We start from the raw sequence: 16,867 nt of genomic DNA on the forward strand, positions 1-16,867 counted from the left end.
TCATCCATGGTTCGAGGGACTCCAAGTATGATTTACACTGACACGTTCTTCTTCCGCTGCAACTCGGTGACGGTAACGATCGTGATCCCAACACGTTATGCATCTTCATATTGATCTTGGGTAAACTTAGGTGCGAAACTTTTTGTTTTCTACTACGTCTTCCAACAGTGTCTTCTTCAAAAGTGTCACAACGATCGCCAAAAAATTCAATGGAATGGGGGTTCGAAATGTACATGCATGTGCAAAACCAAACAATATTTCTTTTATAAAATCTCAACAACACCAATGACGCAGCAGCTAAGTGCGCCCAACCCTTCTAGTTAGTGTATCATTTGTATATGCATACAAACCTTAATTATTTGTAGCCGTGGACCCACTCATGGGGCGCCTCACGATAAGACAACCATGGACACACGCCCCCACTGGATCATCCTTTTTTAACTTAGTTTTCGTTTGTACATGATTTTTTCCCTTAAACTCTTAAGAGTCATAGCCATACTTCCTCCATTCACAATTAATTGAAGTTTTAAACTTTTCCTAAGTCAAACACCATTAAGTTTGACCAAGTCAATAGAAAAATATGCTAACATATATCTACAATATCAAATATTAATGATGCAAACATGTATTGTATGATGAATGTGATTAAATTAACTTGATGTTGTTGATATTGATGTATTTTTATGTACTTGATCAAACGTGAAGATGTTTAATTTAGAACGAAAAAACTAAAACTTAATTAATTTAAAATGAGGGCAGTAGTGTGGTTCAAGCTTTGACTTTGGCTTCAGAAATAATTGGAGCCCAGTGTCTTTGCATCTCCTCTTGAGCTACAACCGCACTCGCGCCAGAACTGCTCCCTTCCTCATGAGGGTCGAGCTATGCCCCTCTATGTTTGCTGCAATCTAGGTGCAGCACCGCATCTTTAGTTTTCTCTTCCCTGCTTCCTTTACATCTTGACAAAGTATACCTTGTCTAATCACATTCATTCGCCTAATTGGTTCCTGGACCCATTAGATTTTGTTTTTGCAGTAAAATTAATTTCATTTCAATCAAGGTGGTTCATTACAATCTTCTTGGTAAAGAGCGCCGATTTCGTCTAGGCCATGGCGGAGCCAGATGGCCGTGCGAGTAGATGATCTACCCATCTGTGCTAAAGTATGAGCTACATTATTTTGGCTTCTCCTAACATGTGCTATAGAGAATCACACCCAGACTTAAGTAGTTGCTTCCCTTCCTCAACTAAAGCAGCCACTGGAAATCTATTTGACGTGTCATCCATAAGCATTTGAGTAGCCACATAACAGTCCATTTCGACGGTAAAAGCCTCTGTGATCCACTCCAAGGCCAGTGCAATGCCTTCTGACGTGTTGAAACTTCCGCTTCAAGGGCGCTAGAACATGTACAAAGCGACATGATGCAAAGACGACATGTCCTTCTCGGTTCTGCAGTAACATACCCGCTCCTCCTGTCCCGTTCTCCTCCCTGAACGCTTCATTTGTATTCAGATTGTTCCAGCCCACCGCCGGCCGGTTCCATCTCTTACATGTACTTGCATCTTTTACTTGCACCGGTTGGCAGCATGGCTATGTCCATCCTGGTACACCAGCATCTTCCCCTTCTCCAAATTTTTTGCAGGCTGCTTTAAGCACAAGAGCGACATCATATAACTATTCAAAAATCAACGGGACATAGCAATGGGAGTCGTCAGCTTGCGGTGTGTCAGCTCGTTATGCACATGCCAAGTTCTCCATAGTGCCATCAATATAAGAAGTCGGTCCTCCTCACTTCACTTATTGAGAGATGCATCAACCACTCCCGTCTTGTATGGTCGATGTTTTCCAGCTGGGGCATCCTCCGGTGCTCACTCATCGCATGAGTCGCGTGGAAAGTATCCTCGCGTTCCACACCACAGATCATGCATATGTCGATCTTTCTCTTTGCCTTATTTTCCATCGTAGCCAGAGAGTTTGTGACAAGCCGCCAAGCAAACACATGTACCATTGGAGGGGCAGGGCACCCTCACAATGCTTCCGAGACAGCATGTGTGCCGTCCGGTGCCCTGCTCGTGGCGCATGATGACGTGCGGTCCCTCTCGTCCAGGGCAAGTCGGTAGGTGCTCCATACAGTGAAGACACCCGTGGGATCGGGCGCCTAGGCGAGGACATCCTCGAAGCCCCTTGTTGATAGCTTGATCTTTGTGATAACCGCAACATCCATGGGAAGGAGCTGGCGTCGTAGGAGAGATCTCCATTCCACCTCCCGGCATCATCCAGTAGCTCCGCCATGCATCTCAAGCGACATGTACCTCTCGGTGACTCCGGCTTGAAGGAGAAAGGGCAGGGGAGCCAAGGGTCCCTCCAAATGCGGATGTGTTCCCCGTTTCCTACCCTCTAAATCAAGCCCTTCTTGGGAAGTTCGAGGCCATAGTGGATAGCGTGCCAAGTCGGCGAGGCATTACCTAAAACACAGTATCTTCGAAGTTACCACTAGGGTAGTACCTTGCCTTGAGAACCTGGGCGCACAGTGAATCCGGCCATGTAATGAGACGCCACGCTTGCCTTGCTAACAAGGCTTGATTAAACAAACAGAAATCCCGGAACCCCAAGCCACCTCTGCACTTAGGCTCGATGATCTTGTCAAATGACAACCAATGTACCTTGCGTTGTTCCTGTTTGGATCCCTACCAGAAGTTCCATACCAGCCTTGATAAATCATCACAAACGGACACAGGAAGCTTAAACACGCCCATAACATATGTTGGGATGTCACTTAATAAAAGTTTCCTTTCTCGCTTGAGAAATAGTGTCCCCCCAGATGTGAGCCTTTCCTGTAGATTTTGGAATTTCCCTCTATGCATCCTTTCATCAAGTATTGGTAATCCCAAATATTTGGATTCAAACTCCTCTTGCACCACATCAAGGATTTGTCTAACCTCTTGTTGGATGTCAATAGGGCAACTGTCTCCAAATTGAATAGAGCATTTTTGGGGATTTATGAGCTGGCCAGTTGCTTGGGCATACCTTGAAATGACTCCTTTGACAAAATTTGCTTGCTCAGGATTTGCTTTGAAAAACAAAAGTGTGTCATCCGCAAAGAGGAGATGAGAGATACCAGGGGCACCTCTACAAATTTTAATTTGCTCAAAAGTTCCAGCTTCTGCTAGATTATAGCTTAAGCAGTCGCAGTTCATTGATGCAATGGAATATGTATGCACGTGACTCTTCCCTGCATGATGTTTGAATTTCTTGGACGTTCTCCACCTACTGCATACAGCACAATCACAAACATATATAGGTCTTCCCTGCTTGCTTGAGAGCTCAAAAAACTCGTTTTGTTGCGTTCGGTGTGTTCTAGGCAGTATGGTTTTGTCTCCATGAACAGAGAAATTAGGGCTTCCTGCAAACACATGTGGTCAGAAATTGGGTTGGGCAATTCAGATTTCAAAGAGGATATGGAAAGTCTTTTTTTTTTGCTACACCACTTCAGTTTTTACAAAAAGAACTGTATATGTTCCAAGGAAGAATTTTCAAAACAGCCATCATAGAACTTACGATACAAGGTTTACGATGTAAGATACTTTTGATGTGAATAAAAAATTGTACCAGACTATCATCACGTGTTGACCAAGTGGGTTGCCCAAATTTTCGCCGCTAAACATTGTAGTGTCAAAAATGCTCTTATATTATGGGACGGAGGGAGTACATAACTTGTATATTGTAGGACTCTTCTCCTTCAACGTGAGAAATTCATCCATTTTTATATAGTAATAGTAGTACTCTTCTCCTAGAACATGAGAAACGCATCCTTTTTTAATACTACAACCGTGTGTTTTGAAAAAGAAACCTGCCTTATATTTATTCTACAGTATTTATGTGAGTCTATCTGCTGCCACATTGCTTTGAAAAAAAACCATATATGTTCCGTTTGTCGACCCAAAACTCATTTAAGCCCATGAGCTCAAGCAGACCTTTTTTAGTCCAACATCTCCAGACTCTAGAGTACCAAGGTTTGTCTTGTCTGTATGCATTGTACATATCACCTTTCATGTAATACGATATATACACCATAAGCCTTCGGGCCATAGTCAATATATAACTGGAGTTATTAAAATGAATTAATTCCATGTATAACCAGATTAAATTATATTGTGTCTCATTTCTTGTGGTTCCGTAGCACACATGGGCATCTTACTAGTAAGAAAACAATCCCGTAGGAAGAATTCATGCATCGGAACGATGTCATCTTCAATGGGATCCATCTCCCTCTGCGAGCGTGGTGTTGTAGGACTTGCGAAAATACTTAGATTGGTGAAAGTGTAGCCAATCGTCTCATAGATCTCGTGCCTCGAGATCCACCTCCATATGTCCTTCTCTCAAACTTGTATGCCCATGCTGGTTTATGGGATGAAGTTGCAAGAATAAGGGGTCTGATGAAACAAAAGAACTTGAGTATAGAAACTGGCTTGAGTTGGAAACCATTCTCGAGTTCCGAGCTGGTGACACCGGCCATACGCAAGCACAAGAGATCTACGCAATAGTTGGCTGATTAGAGAAATTAAAGACATTGACTATGTACCAGACACAAGCATTGTGCTCCATTACATGTCAGATGAGCTCAAGGAGTGTCTGCTTCAGCACAGCGAGAAGATTGCTGTGGCATTGGTTTGATTACAGTACATCACCCAACAAAACCAACAAGGATCTTTAAGAATCTCCGTGTGTTTGCAAATTTCTATAATTGTTTCTGTATAGTTTTTTTATGGGAATTGTTTCTGTACAGTTAGTTTATCGTACAGTTATAGCTGTGTATAGTTATATGAACAATTCGATTTCACCAGCAGCTTGTTTCGCAACTTCCGGAAGTCCGTAGCTGGTTAGAAGAACAAATACGTCCATTAATTGTTATTTTCCACCCAGGAAGGAACAAAATGATCGACATAGGAACAATGTTTACATGGAAAATGCTGCACCTCATGGACTCTCCTTCGTTTACCATGTATTGCTCATGGGTAATAAGACTGATCATGATCAAATGGCAAATACTTTAAGACAAAAATCATCCTACATCAGGAAGCATCAACCATTTGAACCCATGGTCACATCTGAACAACATAACACAAATGCCCTCTGTTAAAACAAATGAAATGACTGAATACATACTTCAGGATCACAAAGGCATATAAATCATACAAGCAAATTCTTCATGTTACAACTCAGACAGTTGGCAGTATACAGTGAGAGAAGCACTATTTAATCAAATGACGAGCTGTCTTTAGCTAATTCAAAATTGCGATGTCCCCCGAGAAAATAGATGCACTATTCAATCAAATGACGAGACTGAAGTGCATGAGAAAAGCAAACCAGAACTTGTCTCATTCCATCCGTCGCAGCTCTGGTGGAAGCTGCACATCATGTAACACTGAATTCGATTGGGTAAGATCTTGGATCTCCAGCATTTTCTCCCTGCTGTATTTTATCCTTTGATCTGTTTAAATCAAAAGGCAAATTTGTTATCATATGTTATAAAGCACATAGCTCACTCGGATTATATTCCTTCTAACTGAAAGAGAATAAAGCAGATTGAAGTTACATCACCCTTACCCATGAAGAAGATACCAGAATGCCTGCTAGAATCAGCCGAGCTATTAAAAACTTTTGTTTTTGCCCGTGGAAGATGCCTAGACTTGCGAACTTGTGAAGTACCGATGTGGCTTGGTTGAAGTTCCTGAATTAGTTCATGTCTCAACTCTATCATCGGGTGATGGCTACGAAATGATGAGATGGCATACTCTGTTAAGACCCAGCAGCCACTTAAATCCAACACATGTAGTTGGGCAGGGGGCACAAATTGCAGAAGCCCAGAGTTTGATAATACACTCCCACAAAATCCAAGATGTATCAAATTTGAGGCAGAAGACAGGGCATGCAATGCGGGATCAGACAAGAAATCACTTTTCAGGTACAAATATTTTAGTGCTCTAAAGGATGCCATGGGAGGTATAACTTCATCTGACAGTGGTGCATCCTCCAGATTTAGACTTTCAAGATATATGAGATGCTCAAGTAGAGGCAGAGACAGTATTTTCTCTGAGTTTGCTTCAACACAAGTGAACCCTGTCATATGATAGAATTCAGTTTCTCAAAGAGAAAGCATGTTTATTTAATCAAGAAAAAGAAATAAATGCAAAGCAAAAAAGCAACCTTTGATACTTGTATGACTTAGATCTATCACTCTCAATGAAGGCATCATGCTGATATATACTAGAGCAGAATCATCAACTTTTGTATAAGCTAAAGACAGTGAAGCCAGGTTTGGAACTGTTCCTGCCAAAATACATGGTGCCTGAGAGGTTATTCCAGTATTCTTGAGGCTTAGATATCTCAGCTTCATTCCAATATTTGCAACATACTCGATTGCATCGTCAGTTACTCTGCTCAAGCTAAGGTCCAAATGCTCTAGACTTTTCATCTTTTGCAGGCCATATAAGTTGCTTAAAGAACAACCAGACATATCCAAGAATGAAAATGAGCTTGCTACGATGCTAGAGAACACTTCATCAACGTCAACAATTGAGGCTGCAGAGGCCGTAAACTTTTGCAGAGGAATATGAACTTCAGAATCACCGCCACGAATGGAATAAATTGTACAGTTGCTCATATTAAGATATTTCATGTTTGGAAGAGGTGGTAGACGAGTCACATGTGTCCAAGAAACATTTAAGAACCTCAATCTTGTAAACGCCTTAAGGATTGAAGCTCCCTCATCAGTAATTTCACTACCCCATATATCAAGGTGCTCAAGTTGTGTCAATACCTGGAACAGTAACAACTATAAATTAATACTCCATTACGCGTCATTCAAAAAGAAATGAGCAAGCAGTGGCATACTGATATGTAAATATGCTATCAGAAAATATAAAGATTACAAGATGAGACAAGGTTAGCATAGGAGAATCTCTCTGCATCCGTTAATGGGGGAAAAATGGTCGCACATCATGAGAGTATGTACCTGTAATGACCGCAACGCTTTGTCGGTCATATGAATTCCTCCCAAATCTAGCAAATTTAAACCTTTTAGTGCTGAAATGAGCATCACTCCATTGTCAGTCAATCCAGTCTCAGATAAGTGTAGCTTCTCCAGACTATCAATGGAGACTATATGTTTGATGCCGGCATCAGTTATCCTAGAGCATCTCGACAGGTCCAATTCTTTTAGCATACTCATGCCTGAATCATCAGAGCAATTTTGTTTTAGTAAGGCAATTAATTTCTTCAATCAAACTAAGTCATGTTTCGAAACTATGTACTGGAAATCATGGTTTCATTATAGAAATAGACTCGCGAGTTGTACCGGACAGTGCCCAGATCGCGGAGTGGTCGACCTTCTTGCAGTCCGCCAGCTTGAGGATGCCCAGGTAACGGAAGGAGCCGAGGTAAGCCAGCCACTCCGCATCTACGGCGATGTTGCCGCTGAAGTCGATCTCCTGCACCGAGTGCTGGAAAACCCTGCGCACACAAGCACGATTCATCCGCACGCGGCAGGAAGCAACAGATCCAGAAACGGAACAGCGCAAAACCACTCATGGTAGAGAAAACAAAGAAAAGATCGGGCATGTCTGGGTGGAGAAGGCGGGGCGCTTACTCGAGGAGGGAGGGGGAAAGGAGGCGGCGAGCGGCGAGGCGGCTGAGGAGCGCGTCGGCCAGCTGCCCGGGCAGGCGCTCGAGGGACCGGCGTTGGCGGCGCCAGGCCTCCACGGATGCTCGGCACCGCGCCGCTGCGTCGATGCAGCGGTCGACGAGCCGCGGCTCGCCCGCGTTTCCGGCGGAGGCGGAGGCGGCTGCCATGGGTTGGACGGCACGGCAAGTCAGGCGCTTCGGTGCGAGCCGCCGCTTGACGGGAGGGGGCGAAATGATGGGATCTGGGGGTCCTCGCAGAGCTCCGCACGGCGTAGGATTTGTTACTAGTAGATGTTTGTATTAATCATGTAGTAGTACTTCCTTGGCTCTCAAGCTTTGTAATTCCTATTTTTTCAAGGTAACTCTCTAATTCGTTGGCCTCAAGTAATCATGTATTCCCTCCCTCTGTGGGAGAGTATGGTGCTACCCAGGCTCATGTGCTACCTGTGAGTCTGATTCTCAGATCGGATGGCATATGGGGCTTGTTGGATCTGCTGAATCAATGCGCATATTAGGAGGGTTTTTTTGCAGATGTTGCAGAGTTACCGGGATGCGTCCGATCTGAGAATCCGACGGCTTAAGAGCCCATGATAGTATCACGGTTGCATCTTAGTCTGTATTGCACTAGATATTTTCTCCTCCCTCCGTAAAGAAATATAAGAGCGTTTAGATCACTATTTTAGAGTATTTACTTAATTCTCAAGCAATATGTGTGCTTCTGCCCGGATATCTCTCTCTCGTTCTCAACGTTTCACTTGAAACACGTTATCACGCATTTTCGCTCTACACATCAGAGCAATAGGACGAACATACAGAAATAACAGATTAGAAGAACAAATGTTGTCGATTTCCATCGATGCAGGATTGAAGAACTCAATTCTAGGATTGAAAGTATGACTAGAGGGGGGTGATTAGACTACTTGATCAAATAAAAATCTATCATTTTCCCATTTTTAGTTGTGGGCAGATTTTAGCAATTAGCACAAGTCAAGTAATCAACCTACACATGCAATTCTAAGAGTGTACCAACGGAAAGTAAAACATTGCATATGAAGGTAAAGGGAAGGGTTTGAAGAAGACAAACGCAATGAAGACACGGAGATTTTTGGCGTGGTTACGATAGGTGGTGCTATCGTACGTCCACGTTGATGGAGACTTCAACCCACGAAGGGTAACGGCTGCGGGAGTCCACGGAGGGCTCCACCCACAAAGGATCCACGAAGAAGCAACCTTGTCTATCCCACCATGGCCATCGTCCATGAAGGACTTGCCTTACTCGGATAGATCTTCACGAAGTAGGCGATCTCCTTGCCCTTACAAACTTCTTGGTTCAACTCCACATCATGTCGGAGGCTCCCAAGAGACACCTAACCAATCTATGAGACACCACTCTCCAAAAGGTAATAGACGGTGTGTTGATGATGAACTCCTTGCTCTTGTGCTTCAAATGATAGTCTCTCCAACACTCAACTCCCTCGCACAGATTTGGATATGGTGGAAAGATGATTTGAGTGGAAAGCAATTTGGGGAAGGCTAGAAATCAAGATTCTTGTGGTAGGATTGGAATATCTTGATCTCAACACATGAGTAGGTGGTTCTCTCTCAAAAAATGTATGGTAGAAGTGTAGGCGCGTCCTGATGGCTCTCTCACAGATGAAGAAGGGGTGGAGGGGTATATATAGCCTCCACACAAAATCCAACCGTTACACACATTTGACCCATCTCAGTGAGACTGGATGATTAAAATCGGTGGCACCGATTAGTTCAAAAATGTGAACATTAGAAATCTCGGTGGGACCGACTGGAACAACTCGGTGAGACCGATGTGCCAGGGCTTAGGGCAAACATTATCTCGGTGGCACCAATTGCATCAACTCGGTGAGACTGAAGTGAAGCAATAGGGCAACAGAGAATCTGCCAAGCCAACTCGGTGAGACCGAAGTAAATGCAACAAGTCACGGAGTGTTGGCAGGGCCATCTTGGTGAGACCGAGAACTGTATTGGTGAGATCAAATTGTTAGGGTTTCTGGCTGTGGCTATGTCATATGAACTCGATGACGCTAGATAGAAAGAATCGATGGGGCCGAGTTGGAGTTTAGGGTTTTGACATATTTGGATGGAGAAAGTGGTTGAGGGTTTTGGAGCAATATCACTAAACATTTGAGCAGGAAAGCCATTAAGCAACACCTCATCCCCTTTTAATAGTATTGACTTTTCTATGGACTCAATGTGATCTTGCATCACTAAAATAAAGATGGAGAGTCTTGAGCTTTTGCCAATATATGTCCTTAGCATTTTGAGGGGTCCACATCTCTAGTCCATGCCATGCCATTCACTGAACTTCTGAAATATTTATCTTGAATGGATATTAGTTTAATGAGCTATATGTTGTTATGAATTACCAAAACCACCCGGGGATTAGTTGCATTTTCAATCTCTCCCTTAACATATAGATCAAAGCTTCGACAAATGATAAAATGGATGAAATACATCGTCGCTTTGAGAAGTATGTGATAGACAAGAGCTCCCCCTAAATTTGTGCATTATTTGAAATTTGCGTTTGAATGCAAATGCACAATCGATTAGAATCATGGGTCACTCTTCCATGTCACATACAGCTTGGTGGAGCGCACAAAATGAAAAGATGAAATAACATGCACGCATCACCAAATACAAGTGAATGATCATACATAAGCAATCATAGGAATATGCATTTAAGCACACATTAAACATAGTGTGATCAAACACACAACCACATAAAGTATCTCACAAGCATAAAGAAATAAGTAGCATCAATCAAACGAATGAAGTAGCAACTGGCAATAAAACCAACAAGCAAAAGAATGAGACACTTTCTCTCTCTTGAAGCCTATGATCTATACATTTTCTCCCCCTTTGGCAACAAGTTACCAAAAAGCTTGAAAACATATAGTGCTATACGACACTCTCGGCACAATCTCTGGGAACTCCTGAAGGGGTCTTCTGGCTTGTTGCTCCGGTGTGCATAGATGGCGTTGAGAGAACTGCTTCTGCAAATGTCACGGTTGATGTCTGTTGAGCTGGTGGAGTTGACACTGGTGGTGGCACTGTGGCAGTGGCGGCTGGAGTAGAGTGTGTAGTCCTGGTGTCTACAACTGTCTCAGCTGATGACCTTTGTGCCCTAGGCACTGTCTAGAATCTGCCAATGGTAGATCTGTCATCACTATCCTCAGCATCATCTCTCAGCTTCTCCATAATAGATTGGATCCTTGTAACATTGACATCAAGATTATACATTTTATCCTCAACTATCCGCTCTAGGCTCTCTTGATTCTTGTCTAAGTTGGCCAGACTTTGCTCAATCCTCAGAGTTGCTTCCAGCAGATATGTCAGTTGGTCTTGCTTTGATTTGGATGCACTATTGATGCATTGGGTGCACTAGCTACCTTTGCTGCTTTGGATGCTTTTACCTTTTCTGCCTTCTCTTGCGCCTCAACTGAAGTTGGATGTGAAGAATCCATCACCACTTCATTATCTTCAAATTCTAGCCGAAGAGGAAGGTGCTCTCTATCAAGCAGATATGTGTCTGTACCAACCTTGGAGCTGATAAGCATCTGGATGTGTAGTGCATATCCACATGACCTCTTCTGATCAACAGCAGTCCTTTTGATTGTCTCTACAATCAGGCTCATGACTTTGAACTTTTGTGGTATATCAAACAAGTGCAGCAAGTTGATGAGTGGTCACGGATCATCCTCTCATCTCTAGACTTAGGCAACAAGGTGTGCCTCAAGATATAGTTTATGGTGGCCAAACCAGCAAGAAAAAAGTAGATAGAGCCAAACTTGTGTGTATCCAATGGCTCATCAGGAATGATCTTGTACATGTGTGCCATTGTGTTGTGATCCATCCTGAGTTTTCCATGTACATCAATATCATTTTCTCCTTCTTCGGGGGCATTGATAAGAGCAACCCTCTCTGAGATTCATGACTGGTATCTAGTGCCCTCAGACATCCACACAATTTTTCCATCTGGATAGAAGTGTGCAGTGGAATAAAACTGCATCACCATCTCATCATTCCACTTTGTGAGCTTTTGTCCAACAAAAGCATCAACACCTGTCAGCCTGATGCTCTCATGAACATAGGGGAAGTAATCTTCATTGTTATCTATGTACTTCCAATCCACCCACTTCATGTTGCTTATGATGGGCTTCTTGTCAAGAAGCACTGTCTCATAAAAGTCTTGTTGTTCTCTGGTATGGAAACGATAGTCAACAGCTGTTCTCCTCCTTACTGAGTATGGATCAGTTTTCCTCCATTGTCTCAGTCCACTATCCTTCCTGTGTTTCATGTTTTCAGCCACTGGATGTCCATCATCATGATTTGGAATCTTTTGCTTCAACTTCCTTAGCACTTGTGGCTCTTCATCCTCTTGAACATCTGGCACTGGGGCCTTGTTCTTTTAGCAGCAGTGATGTTTCTTGTGGATCTCTTGGGAGCAGAAACCTTAGGTGCAGGCTTTGGCTTGGACTTGGAGGGTGCACCTGCAGATTTCATGGCATCTGCCATTAACTTCTGAGACTTGGCAGGGGGTGCAGCTGGTTCTTCCTCCTCATCTTCATCATCCACCATCATGGATGGTATACCAATCACTCTAGCAATGGTCTTCTTTACTCTCTCTTTCCTATGTTTCTTCCCATCAGCAGCTTCTTCTTCTCTTGGCTCAAGAGTAAATTCCATAGTCTCTTGTGGAATTCTTGGTTCCTGGCTGTCGGCATTCTGGGAACGGGGGTACCTAGACTTGCCTGCCTGCGGCCTACGGCGTGGCTCAAGGGGTGGCCCAGTACGACCCATCTTCATCAACACAAGCTCAAGACCCTCGCGAGGGGCCAAGCCTCGCGGGGCGAACGGCAGGAAGCTTCCTCAGGCACGGCCTCATCAGGCTGGCTCACGAGGAGGCGGAGAGATCAAGGCGGGGTACCTCACGAGGTGCCCCGTGACACAAGCCATGACGACCAAGCCAGGCGGGCGCTGGCCTGCTCAGAGTCCTTGTTTCCTCTTTGGTGCAAAGGGAGCAAGCGCAGGCAAGAGTATCAAGCAAAGGCAACCATTTCGGTGCAACAAGACCAAGACCAGCAGAGCGGCAGGATGGAGGTCATCGTGGAGCCCAAGCCGGCGTCACCGCCAGAGTCTTTGGCAGGCGAGGACCAACTTTAGTTAGGATAAGTGTACTAGATGTTCCCCTTCAAAATGGCCAATTGTTGGCGTCCTTCCCGCTCAATATTTGGGAAGAGGCCCAGGGCCTCGCTCTATAAATAGGACTAGCCACTCTCAAGGCAGGGGATCGAGCAGTTGAACCCTAGTCAGAACCACCAACGCAAGAACACCCCTCGCGAGGCAGTTCTTCCTTGTATTGTTCATCATCGGCCCCTAAGGCAATCCAACACACCACAAACTAGAGTAGGGTATTACACCACAATGGTGGCCCGAACTAGTATAAACCTCGTGTCCCTTGTGTTGTTGTTCGTGTAGTTTAGATCCTTGCGAGGCGACGAGACATAGTTAGGTAGGAGGTGCGATCTCCACGTGCACCCCAGAGTTCGAACCTAGAAGGTCTGCCGGAACCCGAAATCCGACATTTGGCGCGCCAGGTAGGGGTGCGCCGGAGCTTTCCCTTCCACCGACCCGCTCTCTGCCAACACCGCGGCTCGCCCTCATGATGGGCAATGCACCGCCCGCTCCGGTCACCAGCGCCAGCGCAGGGGCAGGGGGGCTCCGAGCCTTGGCCCCCGCCTTGCGGCAGGTGCGGTGGCCGAACAAGTTCAAGACGGAGATGCCACCGTGCTACAACGGCACGACCGATCTGCTAGCCTTCCTACTGGCGTACGAGGAGGCCGTCCTCAAGGCTGGGGGCGACGACAGGGTCATGGCTAACTGGTTTGCCATGGCCCTCATCGGTGTCCCGCGCATGTGGCCGCTCCACTTGCCCACGGCCTCCGTGGCCTCTTGGGGGGAGCTGCGTGACCTTCTCCTCGCCCAGTACGCTGCACCGGCGCCCCCGGTCGTCGCCGCTCTCCTAGGTGGTTCGCAAGCGCCACCTTCAGGCCGCCACATCAAGCCATTCGTCCGTCAGATCAGCGCCGCTTCCGTGCAGCGTGGGGCCCCTCCGGGTTGGGCGGTGCCTAAAGTCGATCTGACCTTCAGGTCAGATGATCACCCCTCCAACTCAGCCTGCTCGGGAACGCTCCCGATGTTGTGCACCCCCACCATCTGCCAGGTGGCCGTCACCAGGACCCTCATCGACGGTGGAGCTGGCCTCGGCGTGCTCTCGGTTGAAGCCTTCAGCCTCCTCCACGTTTCGCCAGAGCGACTTCAACCCAGTAGGCCCTTCTTGGGCGTCGGAGGCGGTTCCACCGGCTCCCTGGGGCGGATCCGTCTTTCGGTAACCTTCAGCACCTACGACAACTTCCGCACGGAGCTAATCGACTTCGACATCGCCCCCATCAGCCTCCCATACAACGCCATCCTCGGCTACCCGGCGCTAGCCCGATTCATGGCCGCAACTCACCCGACGTACAACCTCATGAAGATGCCCGGGAGCAGCGGCGTCCTCACCATACCCGGAGACACCGGGGATGCATTGCGAGTGCTCAAGCTCGTTTTCAAGACTGTGGCGGTGGCGCAGCCCGCCAGCTCAGACGCCCCTGAGCCCAAGAGGGCTGCACCGGCCAAGAAGAAGCAGCTATTCACCCAAGACAAGGCAGAAACAAGCAGATACTGGTCGACGAGGACGGATCCACTAATGCCACCTTCACCATAGGCGCCAACCTTGAGCCCGAACAGGAGGAGGCCTTGGTAAAGTTCCTATGCGCGAACAAGAAGGTGTTCGCGTGGGAACCTGATCAGCTGGCGGGGGTTCCGAGGGGCATAATCGAGCATCACCTCAACGTATGCCCCAACGTGCGCCCCGTGAAGCAGAAAGCGAGACGACGGTCCACTGAGAAGCAGGCTTTCATCGTTCAAGAGACCCGCAAGCTGGAGGCGGCAGGGGTCATTCGCGAGGTCCGCTACCCAGATTGGCTGGCCAACCCGGTTGTCATGCCAAAGAAGGGGGGAAAGGAACGCATGTGCGTCGACTTCACCAACCTCAACAAGGCCTGCCCATAGGATTCATTCCCGCCCCCTCGTATCGACCAGATCGTCGAGTCCACCGCCGGTGCGACCTGTTATGCTTCCTGGATGCCTTTTCCGATTATCACCAGATCAAGATGGCGGTAGAAGACGTGGAGAAAACGGCCTTCCTAACCTCGTGTGGGGTGTACTGCTACACGTGCATGCCCTTCGGACTGCGCAACGCAGGTGCGACCTTTCAGCGGCTGATGCACATCGCCTTGGGTTGACAGCTCGGGAGGAACATCGAGGCTTATGTTGATGACATTGTGGTGAAGTCTCGGGAGGCAAAAACCCTGATACAGGACTTGGAGGAGACCTTCGCGAGCCTCAACGAAGTGGACCTGCGGCTCAACCCGGAGAAATGTGTGTTTGGAGTCCCCTCGGGCAAGCTTCTGGGCTTCCTCGTATCCCACCGGGGCATCGAGGCCAACCCAGAAAAGGTCAAAGCAGTCGAGAACATGAGCCCGCCGAAGACCCTTAGGGAGATGCAGAAGCTCACTGGGCGTGTGACCGCGCTAGGACGCTTCATCTCCAAGTTGGGGGAACGAGCGTTGCCCTTCTTCAAGCTGATGAAGAAAAAGGGCCCCTTTGAATGGACTGAAGAGGCCGACAAAGCGTTCCAGGATCTCAAAAGGTACTTAACCATCCCTCCGGTGATGGTGGCTCCGCGCCCTCAAGAGCCCCTGGTGCTCTACCTTGCAGCCACTCCATACTCTGCCTGTGCAGCCTTGGTGGCAGTTAGGGAGGAGCGTAGGACCAAAGCCGCGGCAACCGCCCAGGTCGAAGCAAAGCAGGACCAAGAGAGCCTCACAGAGACCACGACCACACCCGAGAAGGATCAGTCGCCGCAGGGAAGCACGCTCAGAACAGAAGAAACCCCTCCCCCGAGCGACCAGCCGCTGGGGGCTCCATTGCCTCAGGAGGCGCCCCGGCCTCCGGAGGACGCTAGCGACACCAGCTCTCCCAACCTCGTCGAGCACCCTGTGTACTTTGTCAGCACAGTGCTACGGGACGCGAGGGCACAGTACCCCATGCCCCAGAAACTCCTCCTCGCGCTATTGGTAGCCTCGCGCAAGCTGCGGCACTATTTTCAGGGCCATCCCATCAAGGTCGTCTCAGCGTACCCGCTGGAGAGGGTGCTCAGGAGCCCCAACTCAGCTAGGAGAGTCGCTGAGTGGAACATTGAGCTACAAGCATTTCAACTGGAATTCAGCACAACCAGAGTCATCAAGGGGGCCGCGCTTGCAGACTTTGTGGGGGAATGGGCAGAGGTGCCAGGCCTCAAGGCTGGTGAGGATCGATCCCTCTCCCCCGGAAGCGAGGCACCGGATGGTTGGGTCATGTACTTTGACAGGGCGTTCTCCCGACACGGCGCGGGGGCTGGCGCAGTGCTCATATCCCCCACTCAAGACAAGCTTTACTACGCCGTGCAACTTTGTTTCCAGTACGGAGAAAAGGTCTCCTATAACATAGCAGAATACGAAGGCCTGATAGCAGGCCTGAAAGCTGCAGTCGCCGTGGGGGTGAAGCACCTCACCATCAAGGGTGATTCGCAGCTCCTCGTCAACTTCTCCAACAAAGTGTACGAGCCAAAGGACGAGCACATGGAAGCCTACCTCGTGGAGGTCCGTAGGATGGAGAAGCAGTTCTGGGGACTGGAGTTGCAGCATGTGCCTCGCGGCACCAACCAAGAGGCCGATGACATTGCCAAAAGGGCATCCAGGCGACTACCTCAGGAGTCTAACGTCTTCGAGGAGTGGCTCTTCAAGCCCTCGGCGGTGCCATCGCTGTCAAGCACGGTACAGCCTCGGGAGGAGCTCCCCCAGCCACCTGCCTCGGGAGCCCCGGTCTGCGGCCCGGTCTCAGGAGCGCGCCTGCTCCTAGCGTTGGAGCCTCACGAAGGGTGCTGGATCACAGAGCTCAGGAGTTACCTGACGCATGGGACCCTGCCTGAAAAGGAGGAGGAAGCAGAGCGTGTGGCACGGCAGGCCACGGCATACTGCATCAAGGATGGAGAGCTCTACCAGAGACGA

The 16,867-nt window shown here is 47.7% G+C and overlaps 1 protein-coding gene across 1 annotated transcript; it reads right to left on the reverse strand.

Moving 5' to 3' along the window:
- Window positions 1–5,027: 5,027 nt before the first annotated feature.
- Window positions 5,028–7,959, reverse strand: LOC123071497 (internalin I). The gene is made up of 6 exons (XM_044495076.1): window positions 7,645–7,959; window positions 7,354–7,508; window positions 7,012–7,229; window positions 6,204–6,816; window positions 5,604–6,116; window positions 5,028–5,487 (listed from the first exon to the last, which is right to left on the reverse strand). Exons 1-6 carry the CDS (start codon window positions 7,845–7,847, stop codon window positions 5,375–5,377), a joined length of 1,815 nt encoding a protein of 604 aa, XP_044351011.1. The 5' UTR covers window positions 7,848–7,959; the 3' UTR covers window positions 5,028–5,374.
- Between the last annotated feature and the right edge of the window lie 8,908 nt (window positions 7,960–16,867).

The sequence above is a fragment of the Triticum aestivum genome, chromosome 3B, assembly GCF_018294505.1.
Source record: "Triticum aestivum cultivar Chinese Spring chromosome 3B, IWGSC CS RefSeq v2.1, whole genome shotgun sequence".
Classification (NCBI taxonomy): Eukaryota; Viridiplantae; Streptophyta; class Magnoliopsida; order Poales; family Poaceae; genus Triticum; species Triticum aestivum.

Coding starts and splice junctions, on each gene's coding strand:
- LOC123071497 (XM_044495076.1), bottom strand. CDS start 7,847: ATGGCAGCCGCCTCCGCCTCCGCCGGAAACGCGGGCGAGCCGCGGCTC. Junction 7,509..7,644: donor CTTTCCCCCTCCCTCCTCGA/GTAAGCGCCCCG, acceptor TTGTGTGCGCAG/GGTTTTCCAGCACTCGGTGC. Junction 6,817..7,011: donor AAGCGTTGCGGTCATTACAG/GTACATACTCTC, acceptor TTACTGTTCCAG/GTATTGACACAACTTGAGCA.